The sequence below is a fragment of the Gopherus evgoodei genome, chromosome 6, assembly GCF_007399415.2.
Source record: "Gopherus evgoodei ecotype Sinaloan lineage chromosome 6, rGopEvg1_v1.p, whole genome shotgun sequence".
Taxonomy (NCBI): domain Eukaryota; kingdom Metazoa; phylum Chordata; order Testudines; family Testudinidae; genus Gopherus; species Gopherus evgoodei.
Genome location: NC_044327.1, coordinates 38,936,753 through 38,953,898, shown reverse-complemented (window position 1 = coordinate 38,953,898; position 17,146 = coordinate 38,936,753). Strand labels below are relative to the sequence as shown.

The 17,146-nt window shown below is 39.9% G+C and overlaps 1 protein-coding gene across 3 annotated transcripts in view; it reads right to left on the bottom strand.

Annotated features, from left to right (window-relative positions):
* Positions 1 to 17,146, bottom strand: part of ALDH1A1 (aldehyde dehydrogenase 1 family member A1) — an 88,490-nt gene that overhangs the window by 8,698 nt on the left and 62,646 nt on the right. For all 3 annotated transcript variants that reach the window (XM_030565836.1, XM_030565837.1, XM_030565835.1), the window contains 6 exons: positions 14,659 to 14,788; positions 13,547 to 13,608; positions 12,185 to 12,313; positions 9,031 to 9,144; positions 5,202 to 5,304; positions 4,297 to 4,481 (listed from right to left, as the gene is read on the bottom strand). In XM_030565836.1, coding sequence (XP_030421696.1) covers positions 4,297 to 4,481; positions 5,202 to 5,304; positions 9,031 to 9,144; positions 12,185 to 12,313; positions 13,547 to 13,608; positions 14,659 to 14,788 — 723 coding nt within the window. The remainder of the gene's footprint in view (positions 1 to 4,296; positions 4,482 to 5,201; positions 5,305 to 9,030; positions 9,145 to 12,184; positions 12,314 to 13,546; positions 13,609 to 14,658; positions 14,789 to 17,146) is intronic.

Here is a 17,146-nt window from a genome sequence, read left to right as displayed (position 1 = left end):
TAACTCTTTGGTACTTCAGTTATAATGTAAACTAGATTGTAAGCTGTTCAGGACAGACTCTGTTTCATACTATTTGTTTGGACAGCACCCAGCACAATGGAGCCTTAATCTGATGGAGACCTCTGGGCCCTATTGTAATACCCAAATAAAAATAAGTGATGATAATGTGTGAGTCAATGTGCATGTATGAATGAATATGTGATGATATAGTGTGCTCCCATGAATACCACTGTGCAGGACCTCTCAAAATAACATTAAGTGTCACAATAGAAATAAAAGTGTCATGATCAGGTCCTTCCAGTGTAAGAGACAGGTTTCACTGAGAAGCTGGGAAGCTCCGCTTCCCCATAGAATAAAGCTCTCATGCTTAGCTTTACATGGCTGTTTAATAACACTCTTGGAAATGATAAGACTTTTGTATACAGTATCTCAGATAGCAATCTTGCCAATCCTGGGAATTGGGCTAAAGATGGAACATTTCTCTAGCAGGTCAATTAAAAAAAATAAAATAAAATGAACCTGTGTATCCTACATGTTAGAGTTCGGCTGGAGACACCGATTGTCTACATTCTGATTGGGTCCTTTTAATGACATCACACCTGTACACAAATCTCCAGTGGAGTACACTGGGACCAAGATTTTCCAAACTGGGCCCCTCATACACCAAAATAAGTGGCCTATATGGGAGCTGCTGGGGTGCTCAGAACTTCTCAAAGTTAGGCCTCTTAGGGTATCTAAAAATGGACTTACAAACCTTAAAGCACCCCACACTTTGCAAAGTCTTGGTCCTGGTACCTCAATAATGTAAAGAATAAAACACACACATCCCATGCTCATTATATTTAATGGATATCGGGGACGAGAAACAAGAAAAATAAAAGCAGCATGAGAGGATGAAGAGAGGAAGCTGGAGTAGGAGGGAAATGGGCAGAACTAAAAGTGAGAATTTTAACCTACCATCACCCCCAAAATGCACAGCTACTCTTTCAACTCTAGGGTCTGGCCCACCTGTCACTTTTAACTCACTTTCCAATACAAAAAATGTCACTATTTCAATTGGAGCTCTTGATGAGTTGAAAGAAGCAGCTGCGTCACAAACTGCTGTTGCCTTTTGGACTGCGAAGAGGTCTAAAATAGTTCAAGGAACTTACAGAAAAAAGGGAAGGGCTTGAACTAATTACTAAACAATACCGTTGTTACTGTTTTGAATGTATGTAACTGTTGTTCACCATGTTCAGCTGAATCCAGTCCATCCCTTTTTCAGTTCAGTTTTGGAAAACAGTGTAAGCAATAGTATAGTGTACTGATTCTGGGGATAAAAACTCTGCTGGCCTGGGAGGAAGATAAGGGGTGCTGGTGAGCTAAGAATGTAAATGAGGGCAAGAAAGGGATATGGTGGGAGTGGGAAGAAAAGGGTTTTTTATCTTCCCTTTAAACCTCTTCAGAAATGTACCTTTCGGCAGTTTGACCAGTCCTTTAGATTGTCGTAGGTTTGTTTTCCTCTTTCATATCAAGCAGGAGTACTTCATTTTAAACTCAGTACAGCAACAATAACATGACGGTGGCTTCATGTTAGCTCAGTATTAATCACACACTAGACTAAGAAACACACACACACACCTTAATTCTCTGAAGTTCATTGTTATGAACACCACATTCCTTGGCCTTGGTGTTTATTCAGCCCAGGATATGGTTATTACTTCACTAACAGGACACACCTTTCAAACTCCCCAGTTAGGATGGTTTTGGATGTATTTATCCATCTTTTGTGATGTCTTTGATTATTCCAAGTGTCAGTACAGTTGCCAGGAAGAGGAACATTTTATAACTATTAATTTTGGGGAATTTTCTTTGCTCAGCTCTAGCTCTAAGAAGATACTTTTATTCTATAAATAACCTAAAAAGAATCCTTATCAGTTGCATAATGTTGTATTTTAAAATATGCTTAATTGGATATTTATGTAACAGGTTAAGGTTCTGCAGAGCAAAATGGGTCACCAACAAATTGTGATACAATGTGTTTAAAATTTGCAATATTTTGGAGAGCAGAACTGGAAGCACAAGAGTCTTGGAGGAGTGGGAAAAAATCAGTAACTTTGATTTCTGCACAGCTGTTCACTTATAATACAGTGGTAGTACTTGAATATATTATTGTTAGAGGTCTCTGATTAGTATATATAAGTAATAATAATTTGAACTTCTACAATGGCCTTCATCTGAGTTTTCTCAGAGCACTTTAGGGGGTGGGTAGGTATTATAGTATTATCCCTAATCTATAGAAGAGGGAACTGAGGCAAGGAGGTGAAGTATGTTGCCCAAGAACTTTTAGTTAAAGATAGTAAGGCATAAAATGCTGGTCTCCTGGTATGTAATCCTCTCCAGGACTCTAATAAGTGATGTTGCACCCCATAATGCTTTATGGAAATATGCTTATGGATGTAAATAAAACATAACTGGAATATGAATTATGCTACATATGCCAAGTAACATATCTCTCCAAAGGTTATGATCTACTGAATATATTCATCCTATTTGTATGCATGTATCATTTTTGTATTCAAAGTTATGAATATTGGCTGTGTACTTGCTTGATTTTCAGTAGCCTTAGTAAGGTATTTGGTCAACTTCTTTAGAAAGGAATTTGCAAGTTAAGTGCCCAATCAAGAAACACTTAATGGACAATAGATGTTGTAAGACTCCAATCCACATAAAAAGTCTACCTGGGGACTTTCAAGGTAGCATGTAAGCAATGGCTGCCACCTGTAAAGTTCTGAGTCATGCACGGACATGTGACTTGCCCATGTGACTCCAAAATGCCACCTTGCAGCTGGATTCTGCATAGGAGAGAGGAAGGGGTCTCCATCCATCTCCATCTCTATTTAAGCCCCTGGGAGACCCTTCCATTTTGTCTTCAGCTGGATCAAGAGAGAGAGAGCCTCTCCATCCCCAAAGGATACCTGAAAGAAACTGGAACAAAGGACAGTAACCACAGGGGTGTGACTGATTGCTGGACCCAGACTAGAAAGAGGCTAGTCTGAAGAAGAAACTTATTGGAACATCTTTGAGGGTATGATTTCATCGGTAATTACTTTCTTACTGTATTAGGTTTAGACTTGTGTGTTTTATTTTATTTTGTTTGGTAATTTACTTAGTTCTGTCTGTTGTTATTTGGAACAACTTAAATCCTATTTTTTGTATTTAATAAAATCACTTTTTACTTATTAATTAACCCAGAGTGTGTATTAATACCTGGGGGTGGGTTGGATATCTCTCTATCAGTGTTATAGAGGGTGAACAATTTATGAGTTTACCCTGCATATGCTTTATAGAGGGTAAAACAGATTTGTTTGGGGTTTGGACCCTATTGGGAGTTGGGTATCTGAGTGCTGGAGACAGGAGCACTTCTTAAGCTGTTTTCAGTTAAGCCTGCAGCTTGTGGAAGACGTTGTTCAGACCTGGGTCTTGGTTTGTAGCAGGCTAGCATGTCTGGCTCAAACTAGGCAGAGCACTGAAGTCCCAAGCTGCCAAGGAAAATGGGCTTAGAGGTAATCTCAGCACATCGGTTGGCAGTCTCAAGGAGGTTTCTGTGATCCAACCCATCACAGTAATTAACAATAGAATATATTTTACAGTGTGGTGCCTGTCACAGAGGCCCACTCACTCCAGGAACCACAGCCTCCTCTTTATGACTCAGTCCTCCAGTCAGGTCACTATGAGTGTTTCCCCTTCCGGGGCAGGGTGGAAGGGTGAAACAAAGACTTTCCAGAAGAAATTGTCCCAGGCAGTCCACTGGCCTCTGCCACATCCACAATGGCTGGTAGGGGAAACTGGGCTCACTCTCTACTCCGGGTTCCAGCGCAGGGCCCATCTAAACAGCAGCCAAGGTCTACACTCCTGTTCTTTGCTGCTTTTCCTCTAAGCCTTCTTCTATCTTCCTGGCTTCCCCCCTCTTTGGGTTTCCAGCCTCCCAACACTCCTCCCAGGGAATAACTGTGGATTATCCTCTATAGTCCTAACATACCTCTATTCTCCCAAGGAGTGACTGCAGCCTACTTCCCTACAGCCTTCTTCTGTTGCCAACTACCCGGCTTTATACAGGTCCCTCCTGTTCCTATCCAGTTGAGCATCACAGCTGATTAATCACTCCCTGCTCCCTGGCTGCCCTTCCAGGTGCTGCCTATAGGTTACTTGGGCCTAATATACCTTCTCAGGGCCAGTGTGGGGAGTACACCCTATCCCAGTACTTCTTCGCCATTGCATTACAAGACCATAAAATGTCAGATAAGTATAACCTACCTGGGGACCTTGATTTACACCACAAGACAGAGGATCACCAAGGGTAATTTTCTTAGCTCGCTCAACGCTCCTACGGACAAATTCTTCATAAATAGGTTCTTCCACAAAAATCCTAGAGCCTGCTATGCAGCATTGACCCTGATGGTAGAACAGACCAACGTGCGCAAGTTCCACAGCATTGTCCACTGCAATGGAATGAATATTTAATCAAGTCTCATTTCTTTACCATCTCTACATATACTGGTTTTGAATGCTCAGAACATGTGGAAAAGCTGCCTTGTCTCCTTTTGTCATGCCACCTCATTTGTAAAACTTTCCATTATGTGGTCTTTTAAGGCACAGATGATCACCTGCTTACATGTATCCAACACTACTATTCAAAAGACAGCTAAATACGATATACTTAGATAAGTGCACCTTTGAGTACATGGTATAGAATTTTCATTCCACATTTTCTCATGATGCTGGGTCAACAGTGCCAAAAGGAGCATTCATTTGTGGTAGCTGAAATGATCAGCTTTCAGATATCCATCTGCCTGAATTAGCAGCACTCTTGCCATTGGTCCAGAATCTCATGGATTCATGTCCCACAACAGAAGTTAGTTTTGTACCCATAGCTGATACTACCACACAGTACTAAAGGCTGACACATTGACAAAAGTTCTGTCCTTCCATGAATGTCAGACCAAGGTCCTTTTTTCCAATTTTTATGTGAAAATTAAGTTAAAGGTCCTGAGGCATGACTAGAAAAGAATGAAAGATCCCACACGGGTACTAGACAAATGCAAAATGTGGTATGCATAGAAAAGAAATAAAACAAAAGTGATTTGGATACATTATCTAAGACCAAGAAGCAAAACAGTAAGGTAGCTATAACAGGAAAAAAGATAAATAGAACTACTAACAATCTGCATCTGCGAATATGATATTAGGACTTTTCCCTCCAAGTTCCAATGTAACCCTCTTCAGATTACTCTTTCCAGCAGCTTCTTTGATCAGTTTGCCAACCTAAAATGTAGCACAAAAGAGAATTTCATCTAAACATTTTCATAACAAAACCCATAAACTTAAAAGTGTTGTTCCATCCCTAGCTCTCAATTTCCCAAAAAAGTGAAGGTTGGGTTAGTAACTGTCCAATACGAGAATCATTAAAAAAATATTTTGGGGGGATCAGATGGTGGGAGGGGTCCCTGAGTTTCACGCCCCCAGGAATTCCCCCATCCTCAAAGCAGAGATAAGCCCAGCTCCCACTAATGCATCTGTGAATAGTTATTCACGTGGACACGGCACCTCCCTCACCAATCATGTGCCTGTCTTGGAGCAGCACTGAGCACTAACATCACCCCTACCTCTGTAACACAGGCATTCTGAGGTAGGGGGCAGGAAAAGCTGCAGCCACAGGGCACCAGGGCTTTGATCTCCCACTTTCTCCCATTCAAGCACCCTTCCTCTACTCCAGGCAGAGGGAAAGACTTTTGAAGCACCATATGTGGGAGGGAAGCCATGGATAGGATAACGAGCCTTGTGGATAAGGGAGAAGCGGTGGATGTGATATACCTAGACTTTAGTAAGGCATTTGATACGGTCTCGCATGATATTCTTATAGATAAACTAGGAAAGTACAATTTAGATGGGGCTACTATAAGGTGGGTGCATAACTGGCTGGATAACCGTACTCAGAGAGTAGTTGTTAATGGCTCCCAATCCTGCTGGAAAGGTATAACAAGTGGGGTTCCACAGGGGTCTGTTTTGGGACCGGTTCTGTTCAATATCTTCATCAACGATTTAGATGTTGGCATAGAAAGTACGCTTATTAAGTTTGCGGATGATACCAAACTGGGAGGGATTGCAACTGCTTTGGAGGACAGGGTCAAAATTCAAAATGATCTGGACAAATTGGAGAAATGGTCTGAGGTAAACAGGATGAAGTTCAATAAAGATAAATGCAAAGTGCTCCACCTAGGAAGGAACAATCAGTTTCACACATACAGAATGGGAAGAGACTGTCTAGGAAGGAGTATGGCAGAAAGAGATCTAGGGGTCATAGTGGACCACAAGCTTAATATGAGTCAACAGTGTGATACTGTTACAAAAAAAGCAAACGTGATTCTGGGATGCATTAACAGGTGTGTTGTAAACAAGACACGAGAAGTCATTCTTCCGCTTTACTGTGCGCTGGTTAGGCCTCAACTGGAGTATTGTGTCCAGTTCTGGGGACCGCATTTCAAGAAAGATGTGGAGAAATTGGAGAGGGTCCAGAGAAGAGCAACAAGAATGATTAAATGTCTTGAGAACATGACCTATGAAGGAAGGCTGAAGGAATTGGGTTTGTTTAGTTTGGAAAAGAGAAGACTGAGAGGGGACATGATAGCAGTTTTCAGGTATCTAAAAGGGTGTCATCAGGAGGAGGGAGAAAACTTATTCACCTTAGCCTCCAATGATAGAACAAGAAGCAATGGGCTTAAACTGCAGCAAGGGAGATTTAGGTTGGACATTAGGAAAAAGTTCCTAACTGTCAGGGTAGTTAAAGACTGGAATAGATTGCCTAGGGAAGTTGTGGAATCTCCATCTCTGGAGATATTTAAGAGTAGGTTAGATAAATGTCTATTAGGGATGGTCTAGACAGTATTTGGTCCTGCCATGAGGGCAGGGGACTGGACTCGATGACCTCTCGAGGTCCCTTCCAGTCCTAGAGTCTATGAGTCTATGAGAGGAGAGCTCTGTCTGCACAGGCCATCCTTCCCTCATCCAACTTCTACCTCTTCAGCAGGATGAGGTAAGGAGGACTAGAGGGGACTAGAGAATATGGGAAGGGCAGAAACAGCCCATGGCACCATTCTGTTTCCCCTCCACCTGTTGTATTATTAAGGGGACTCCCTTGCATATTGGACTGGAGAAGGTAGGGTGGCGATGCCAGTTTCAGTGTGAGGGATAGAGTGGGTAGAGTCCGGTTGGCTTTTGTTGCAGCTGGATAATTTGGGGGGATTGATAGTGCCTAGATCTTCCTGCTTCCAGGAACAGCTGCTCTTTCTTGCTGATAAGTTACTCTGTGAGGGAAGGAATTGTCATTGATTCCTGGCCTGGCCTCTCATAACTGCAGGGTTTGGGGGTTTCCTCCTCTCCACCTGCACCAGCCAGCTGTAAGAAGCTCTGGAGAAGCTCCACCTGCTGCAAACTAGCAGCTAATGGGAAGAGTTATGTTCCCAACCCCTTACTGATCTCCATTAGGAAGCTCTGTGGGCGTTCTTCTCAGACCTAGAGATTCCTGGAAGGAAAAGCAGCTATTGCAGTCAGTGGATATGGACCCTTGTCATATAACAGGCGTGTTAACCTTTGGATGCTACACCCATGATAGAGAAGTATATTCAGTCTCTTACTCACACTTCTGTGTGGCACACTGTTATAACATTGGCGTTCTTAAGCCTCCCACAGAAAACACATACAGTATAATTAAATAATGTCCTTACTGGGCAACTATTAGCTCAGACCCTTGCTTTTTTGTAAAGTGAAGAGTGGGGAAATTATCTGCAACTCCTCTTTAAATAATGAATGGAAACATTATCAAATGCACTTTTCTTCTCAAAGAAAATTTCCTTTGATATATGAGTTATTGATGCCATCATTCATGTCATGGTAAAGGCCTAAGCAGGGGCAGGCAACCTATGGCACGCATGCCGAAGGCGGCACTTGAGCTGATTTCCAGTGGTACTCACACTGCCCAGGTCCTGACCACCAGTTTGGGGGGCTCTGCATTTTAATTTAATTTTAAATTAAGCTTCTTAAACATTTTAAAAACCTTATTTACTTTACATTACAACAATAGTTTAGTTATATATTATAGACTTATAGAAAGAGACCTTCTAAAAACGTTAAAATGTATTACTGGCACACGAAACCTTAAATTAGAGTGAATAAATGAAGATTCGGCACACCACTTCTGAAAGGTTGCCAACCCCTGGCCTATGGTATTAGTGATCATCTACACTAGTGGTTCTCAAACTTTTGTACTGGTGACCACTTTCACAAAGCAAGCCTCTGTGTGCCACCCCCCTATAAATTAAAAACATTTTTTTTATATTTAACACTACATGCTGGAGGTGAAGCAGGGTTTGGGGTAGAGGCTGACAGCTCATGACCCCCCATGTAATAACTTCACAACCCTCTGAGGAGTCATGACCCCCAGTTTGAGAACCCCTGATTTAAGCAGAGGCCCATCCTGTAAAGACTTATGCATAAGTTTGACTTTACACATGTGAACAGTCCAATTGACTGTAATAGGATCACTTATGTGCATACATATGCATAAATCTTTGCAAGAGTTGGGCCTAGATTTCAGGTGGTTTTCCCTATCAAAATGTCATTGTTGAAATTAAATAGTAGAAAGTTCCATTTGTTGCATTTTCAAATTTATAAGACAGCCTCACCCCCCAAAAAAGATATGAGAATAATATTTTTTAAAAGAAGCCTTAAAATAGTACTGCTAAGTTAGAACTAATTGTATCTCATTGGATTCCTTTGTCTGAAGAGGCCTTCCTACAGTACAAACATTGTTTAGATATGTTTGAAGTTTTCAGTAACTAACAAATCATTACACAGACTTTATTTAACAAAACAGCAGCCAAAAAAGAAAAAAAGTTAAAATAATTACATAAAGCAAACTAGACACTAAATCATTACAGAGAATCAGAAGAGCCGAGCGTTCCAGTTTATAGTTACTTGCATTCAGAATAATACCTGTGTAGAGCCTGTGAAAGCCACTTTATCTATGTCCATGTGGTGAGAAATTGCTGCTCCAGCCGTCGGTCCAAAACCTGGCACAATATTCACTACCCCCGGTGGAAATCCAGCCTAAATGGTATAAACCACCAGAACTATGAGTTAATGATAAAGAATGGACGAGCACTTCTGTTACTCTGATTAAATTGTTTCTGTTCTACAGCTCCCCAGTAATTTTTCCCCAACCACCCAATAAGTCATTCCCACCCCAACTCAAATATTTTTCTATTTGACAGTTCTGTCTTTTTTGCTTTTCTTGCAGACTAGGTATCTTGCTCCAATCCACTGCAGACATTCTTTTGGAAAAGCAGACTCATTTTCTGTCAGTATTTCAGTGTTTTTGTCAAATGGTGAAACAGCATTAATTCAATATGCCCCTCCCCAAGTCAGAAAATGTTTAATGACATGAAGATTGGTTAATATCTTTTTCAGGTTCATTAAGGCAATTCCATTCATTTGATTGCTAATGTAGAGTGAGATTCTGCTCTGGAAAGTGACTGTAAAAATGTAATTGAGGTGTACCACACGGAATGGCTTCCTTCTTTCCATTAGCACAACCTGAGCTGTATGTCTTTGGCGGTAGATGGCTAGCAAGGAACTTTCCAATACAAAGTGGGTGGATCTGGCTTGTGAGGAGCCATGTCCTGTGTACCTAGGAAATGTGCTGTTTAGCCTCCCTTTAAAAGCTTCTGTTCAGTGCTGTTCTCCTTCCTGGTATACAAATTTTGGCTTGACTCAAACCCATTGTCTCTCAGTGACTCCAGATGAAATTTGCTCAGTTTACAAACAGAATATGTCTCTCTCTCCTCCCTCCCACCCCAACTGCCCCCCCCAGCAAACTCCCACTAGGGTCTGAAAATCAAGTTGGGTTCCTTTCCTGCCCTTGAATCCTCACTGCTAACTTAGACCCAACTGAGGTGCAAGGTAAGTATAGTTAAGGTGGGCCTCAATTTCATAGAATGGGTCTGCAGGGCTGGCAGTTAGCAGAAGATTGTTTTACTTTACATGAATCAAATGTGGCATGGAATCACTGAAGGTAATAAACCTGGATCCCTTGGTTTGTCACTTTAACAGAGTCCCTTTTTAGAGTAGAACTGGGACTTTGAAATAAGAAGCCTTTGAGGCACTTAATAGTGCAATCTAACTCTCAGACAGACATGTTTAATTAAGAATACCACATAACTGAGACTCATAAACATATGGTATATATTTTTTAAAAGTTTTTTCATATTCCCTAACATAATAGTACCCTGACCCTAGTTAGCTTCTAGGCCCTACTACAATATACATGTTAAATTATAATATGAAATATAATATAATAAAATAACATATATAATATAAGCAGGGTTTTTTTATCATTTTTTTTAAACTCGGTCTTTTAAAGTGCTCATTAAAGGTTCCAGATTGACGTCAGTGGCAACCGAAGTTCTCTGTTTAGCCACAGAATGGGTCTGCAATAATGAAATCTTCTCCATGCTTCCTTAGCTATGTTTCATCCCTAACCTAAAAGGACCACCGTTGAGCGGGGGCGGGGGGTATGACAGTGTAGGGTTTATAAATCTATTCTGTCACTGGTCTCCATAATGAGACTGCCAATGAGGGCATCAGTTAGTGCCAGCTGTGACTATGTTGTATTCTGAGGTGAACACTTATCCATGAAGACATGAATTAGGATCACCAATTGGTTTCACATAAAGCAGCTATAAGAGTAACAACTTTTTGCCACTACTGCTAGGCTCAGATTTCAATAGGTGATTCAGATGCAAAAGCAGAGCTGCAATGAATTTTGGGTCACAAATTTGGACTCAGAAACAATTTGACAACTTTGATAAGAATTTGCACATTTTAATGCCCTATAACCTATCTAGGAGCATCCATCAAAAATATTCAATCCGGATATGTTCAAACTTTAGATATAACTGAGCTTTCAACAGGTGAAATTTGGATAAAGAAAACAGAAACAAAATGAAAAATGATAAAACTTTAATTTTTTAAAATGAAAAAAGTAATTCTACTCCTTTCTACATAAAAGTGCCATAGTATTATATCAGTTATACTCTGTTGAACAACCACACTGAGATTTTGAATACAGTTGACTCCTTATTGCAGGAATGTTAATCTTACATTTAGAGAGAGATGGCACTTCATCAAGGTCAGGATAGAACTAAGTTAATTTCTCTTTTATATTGCTTTTCAATGGAGCCATCATCTTTATTTTTGCTGTTTAAAATGAACAGATGGAATACTCTGAGCAGTAAAAGCAATTCCCCCAAATTGTATTTTCTAGTAAAGTTTTCCTATGTGACTCATTATGAGCAGCATTTGGCCCTTTTGTGATTCAATTCCACTTCAACATATTTTTGTGTTTGTCCTAAATGTACTATGGACTGTATTTGTGATGAATCATTGTTATGAGGCAGAACACTACAAAATGCTGAGTCAGGGCTGCTAGTACTTGGGGAAGTTACTGACCTAGTGATTATTGACCATGGTGGCAGTAATCGCATCTAGATAAAGTTTTTAGTTTGTTTTATTGACCCTAACGAGAGGCATTTCACCACCCTTCTCTGCTTGGTGACACCCAGTAACATTACTTTGAAACCAATGGAATGTTAAGGACTACTGTACCTGGGAATTCAGAAGCACAGGAGGTGTATTATACTTGGACATATTGTACATGAAGATTGGCAGCAGTCAAGCATTTTAATGTTATCCTCATTAATCATAAACCCAGCTGAACAAAATATGTGTACCGTAAAATCACCCATACTAACAGATTTGTTACTAGGATAAACTTGATGATAAACTAATCACCACTCATTTCCAAACGCTTCTTGTTTGCTTTGAATTTTGAAAGGTATGATGCTGTTATAACACAGTCATTTGCCAAGAAATTTAGTTTACTAGATTGCTAATGTGATGGGATTTCTTTTTCAATAGGCTAGATTGTAAAATATGTAAGCTTTTTACCCTTCAATTGCTTCAGTGGTTTGCAGTAAATTCCATAGTACAAGGCTAGATATGCTATTGCTCTTTTGGCACAGTGCAAACCAGTTCTTACTACTGTGCTGGCCTCTTTGAAAAGTGTAGTAGTCTGCTGTGGCAAACGTACCTCTTTAATTAAAGATCCCATGTAAATAGCAGTCAGTGGAGTTTCTTCTGCTGGTTTGACGACCACTGTGTTTCCACAACAAAGGGCAGGAGCAATCTTCCAGACAAACATAACCAAAGGGAAGTTCCACTAAAAGACAGACGAGAAGATGTATCCTATTTCTAATACAACATTGTATTGCATTTGCTTTCCCTTCAACAGAAGCATGAACTGTCACATAGGCTGTGCAAACCCCCCTAATTTGGGTTTATGTGATTTCAGTGCACTCAAACTGGCAGTTGGAGATCAGATGAGGCTGAAAATACCTAATGCAACTCAAGCAAAGCATAACAAAAGTTGCTAGTTTAGTGATGAAACTGGTGAATCTTGCCATCACCTTCTCTCTCTAATTCCTCACCTGAATTGGCCTACTAAAGTGGATGGGGTTGTAACTTGCAACCTCTCACCTCCACATGGCTTTGGTGAGTGGCTGATTGGTTCTCTCATTCTCAGGAGTCTTCAAGGAGCAGCTGGTTGGCTTGCTCTCCTTGCTGTGCATCTCCGGAGAGTCAACTGATTGGTTTATTGTCTCACAATCAACACGAAATAGCTTCAGTATCATTAACAGTCTGTCTCTCCACCCCACAACTTGCTGAAGCTGGTGTTTGAAAAGGTTTACTTTCTACTAGCATTGGTATGTACTGATATCATAGGGAATGAACATCATGGGGTACATAAAGAGTCATTAAATCATCCACACAGCACTGGAGAAACATCTCCTGGTCATGCTGCTGCAGACGATGTAGCTGGGGCAAGGTGGGCCAACTGTCTGTTCTTTTGAAAATACTTCATGCAGGCAGGAGGCAGTGAGTCTCTCTGCCTGCAGCCAGGGACAGAGGAGGGTACAATGTGCCAACTGACCATCTCTGAAGATCTGTGAGAGGTGAAGTGGCCAGTGAATACACTAAAAGGTACAACTTACTATAAGAGATAATGCAGATTGTTTTGTTTACGCCTTGTCTGCTTGTATCCATCTGTTATTTCTTGTCTCATACTTAGATTGGAAGCTCTTTGAGGGCAGGGACTGTCTTTTTGTTCTGTGTTTGTACAATACCTAGCCCAATGGGTCCTTGTCCATGACTAAGACTCCTAGGGAAATAATTTATTTCACCTTCTAAACTGTACATATTTTAAACAGTGCTATACTTTGTGATGGGTTTACCCTTCATGTGCCAAACACCTTCTGATTTTAGCACAGCTTCTCTCAGGATCAGGTCCAGAAAGAGTCTGGCCTGAGAAGGAAGGTTCTGATGGTTAAAGATCCATTCATTCATTTGTGTAGAGATAATTTTGAAAGCAACTCCTTTTAAATAAAAAACTCACAGGAATAATTTGGCCACACACACCAATGGGTTCATGTCTCGTAAATGTGAAAAAGTTTCCATCTAAATAAGAGGGGAAAAAAAGAGTACTGTCAGACAAAAACTTTTGTGAGAAACAGCTCGAGTATAAAGGAGATAAACTTAGTTACCAAACACAGCTACATACTCTTGTACTTATAAATGATATTTTCAAAATCTTAAGTATGCCACAAAAAATACATCTGGATTCAATCTGGACCTTCCCTACATGCCTCAGTGAAGCAGGCCCATTCAGCATTTTTAATTCCTTCTCCCCTCCCCCTGCTTTTTTTTGAAAGTGTTTTTTAAAAAAAGCTACTCACAATCCTAGGTACTTATCAGACATTTTTTAATATTAAATTTTAGCTGACATGAAATCCATTAAGTATAAAATCCCTTTGGTTTCAAATAAACATGTGCTCCAGTAAGCCTAGTATAGAGGTCTGTGTGATGCAAAAATCTCTGAAGTTTGAAATATTTGTCACTCTAGTTTTTCCTAATTCCTCCTTCATTACAAATCTTTCTTAGAGAGAAAGCAGGGCAGTCAAATTCCTTAGAGTTGATCAATGGAAGGGACAACAGAATGGGCTTTGAGCTAAATAAAGTGAATTTCTTCCCTTCCCTTCTTCCAGTCAGACTCTTCCTCATCCACCCTCAAAGAATGGAATCAAAGAATAGTAGGGAACCTCACTTTCTTCTGGCCCGGGTTTTAGTCTTTATTGAGCCAAAGTCCCTTCTTAACATCTGGTTTCCAATATTGTTACACTGTTATGTGTAACCTCTACCACTAATATTGCCCAATTAAAAAAAAAACCTCTTCATATTTACTTTCACATGTAGAACTTAATAGTTCTCTAGTAAATAATTAATATTGTTTTGTTGAATAAATACCAAAAATGTAAATAAGTAAGTTATGTTAACTGTGCCAAATGTGTAAAAAGAGGCATCTGATAAGGCTTAACCAACCCATATTAATGTTTGTCTGAAATCTTTCCCAAGGCAAGATATTTTTCCACATTACAGAATTTTTAGCAGTTCAAAGGCACACCACACTCATCAGTTCTGGCTTGAAAAGTCTCTCTCAGAACTACTCACCCATTGGAATGGTACGACCTTGAACTTTATCAGCCCAGCCTGCACAGTAGCGTACACTTCTAATGCAGGCTCCTAAATCCATTAAGTAGGCAGTGGAAAAAAGTTTTCCACCATCAATGGCTTCCATTGTCTAGAAGAAAACATATCAGCCATGTATTAATAGTGGCAGTTACTTTTTATATCTATCACTTGTTATTGGCTACCCAAATTATAGATTTGCAACTCTGGTATATTTACTTTCTAGAAGGCAAATCACTTTCTGAAGGAAGCAGAGCCACTGAAAAATCAATTTGGAAACTTGCAAACGAGACATTTCCCTAGGGCTTTACCCTCAGTGATTTATGCAGATAATTTGATAATGGTGCATTTTAAATGATGCAGGTTCTGGGGAAAAAAACACATTTCTGTTAGCTGAGTAAGTGAAGCTGCTCTACTTTAGACTGAGTATTCTACTGGTATGTATAAAAAGAGCTACAATCAGAAGCTCCTGGCTCAGATGATACGAATGGATCCATAAATACTGAGCCAGTGGGCGTTCTCAGTCTGCACACTCTGCACCAGCTTATTCAGAGCTGGTTAACCCTTCTCAATGATGTTCAAGGAATGCAGAGACTCCCGGCAATGGCAACATCACTCAGGTGTCATTGCACTAGGATACTGTGGTTCTTCAATATTGTGGGAGACCTTCCATGGACCCTCAATGAAAGAGTGAATAATCTGCAAATAATATGAGCGGGGTTCCATTGTGGAGGGCTCCCAGGGCAGAATGGCATCCAAAACCAAACCAAAGTCTCCCAGTCTGTGTATGAGAGGCCTGTACACATGAGGAGCCTTTGATGGAGGGCATTTCAGTATGGGAAGATTAACACCTCCTAAACAACGGATTGTCTTTTATTGGGTAGCTACATAGTGGTAAATGAATGAACAAAATCCTCTAACTTGGTTTCCACGCTCAAGCCCTCCCTCCACTCCTGGCAAATAGCCATCCAAAACATTAACTCTCAGAGTCACAAGTTAGTGATTCCAAATCTGTAATTTCCCCCTTGATCATGGATGCCCACTTCTGTCAGTACTCCAGCCCAAGAGGTAATATTAAAAAAATCCCATGTTCCACCAGGTTTTGATTTCATTTCACTAAAACTTTTCAGAATAGCAAAAATGTTGTTATAGAAAAAATAGACAGTTAAAATGAGTGTTGGAAAGTAGGTTAACATAAATTAAGAATGGACCTGAACATTTGTCCATAGCTTAAAATAAATCAGAACTGAACTTTTAAAATATTGTTGATTTGTATTTTTCATATTCATCCAGCTGTACACTTACTGCTTTTTGAGATTTCTCACCTAACTGGACCCAGAATGTACAAGCAATCTCACAGAAACACGTATGGCTAGTAAGGCAGATTCCCAGGCTGAGATACAGATCATGGAGCTTTGAGTTAAACCTCTAAAGGTTGGGATGTTTCACTAAGCAATCAAAGGTGTACATGTTCATCCAGAACTAAGCTGAAGATTAAGCAAACTACTCAGAAACCTTTTGGAGACTGAAATATTGTTAGAACACTTTTTCTCATATCCTCCTATGAACAAGGATACCAGGGGTCTTAAATTGAGGCTCTTGTGAGGATCATCAGTAAGAGAAGCACCTAGTATTTCCTGCTCCTAGTTAGGCCAGAAATACCAAAAAATTCCTATGTACTGTATCGGAGTTTCAGCATTTATGCTTTTGGTCCTGGCCAGATGTGCAAACTCATGCAAAAAAATAAAATTAAAAATGAATTGAACTAAAAACGAAACAAACCAAAAAAACCTTTGGATTCACCTTAAGTTTTGATCAATGGTGTTTGCAGGGGTGTTCTAAGTTTATCCAACTTGGTTCAGCTTTGGGTAGGGAAAAATCTCAGAAACTATTGTTGATGAGGTCTGGAAGGTTCTGCATTCAATAATAATGATGCAGAAAAGGCAGACTTGTTCAATAAATATTTTTGTTTTATATTTGTGTATGTAGGGGGAGAACAGATCATGTAGGCATATCATATGATGCTGACATTCTTTCCATTTCACTAGTATCTCAGGAGGATGTTAAACAGGAGCTACTAAAGTTGTACATTTTTAAATCAGCAAGTGCAGATAACTTGCATCCGAAAGTTTTAAAAGAGCTGGCTGATCTTGCTCGACTGTTAATGATGATTTTCAGCAAGTCTTGGAACACTGGAAGTTCCAGAAAATTGGTAGAAAGTGAATGTACCAACATTTAAAAAAGGTAAACAAGACCTGGTAATTATAGACCTGTCAATGTGACATCAATCCCAGGCAATGTAATGGAGTGTCCGACAGAGGACTTCAATAATAAAAAATAATTAATGCCAATCAATATGGATTTATGGAAAATAAATCCTGTCAAACTGACTTGATTTTTTTATGAGATTATAAATTTGGTTTATAAAGGTAATAGTGTTGATGTAATAGACATCTTTTGTAAGGCATTT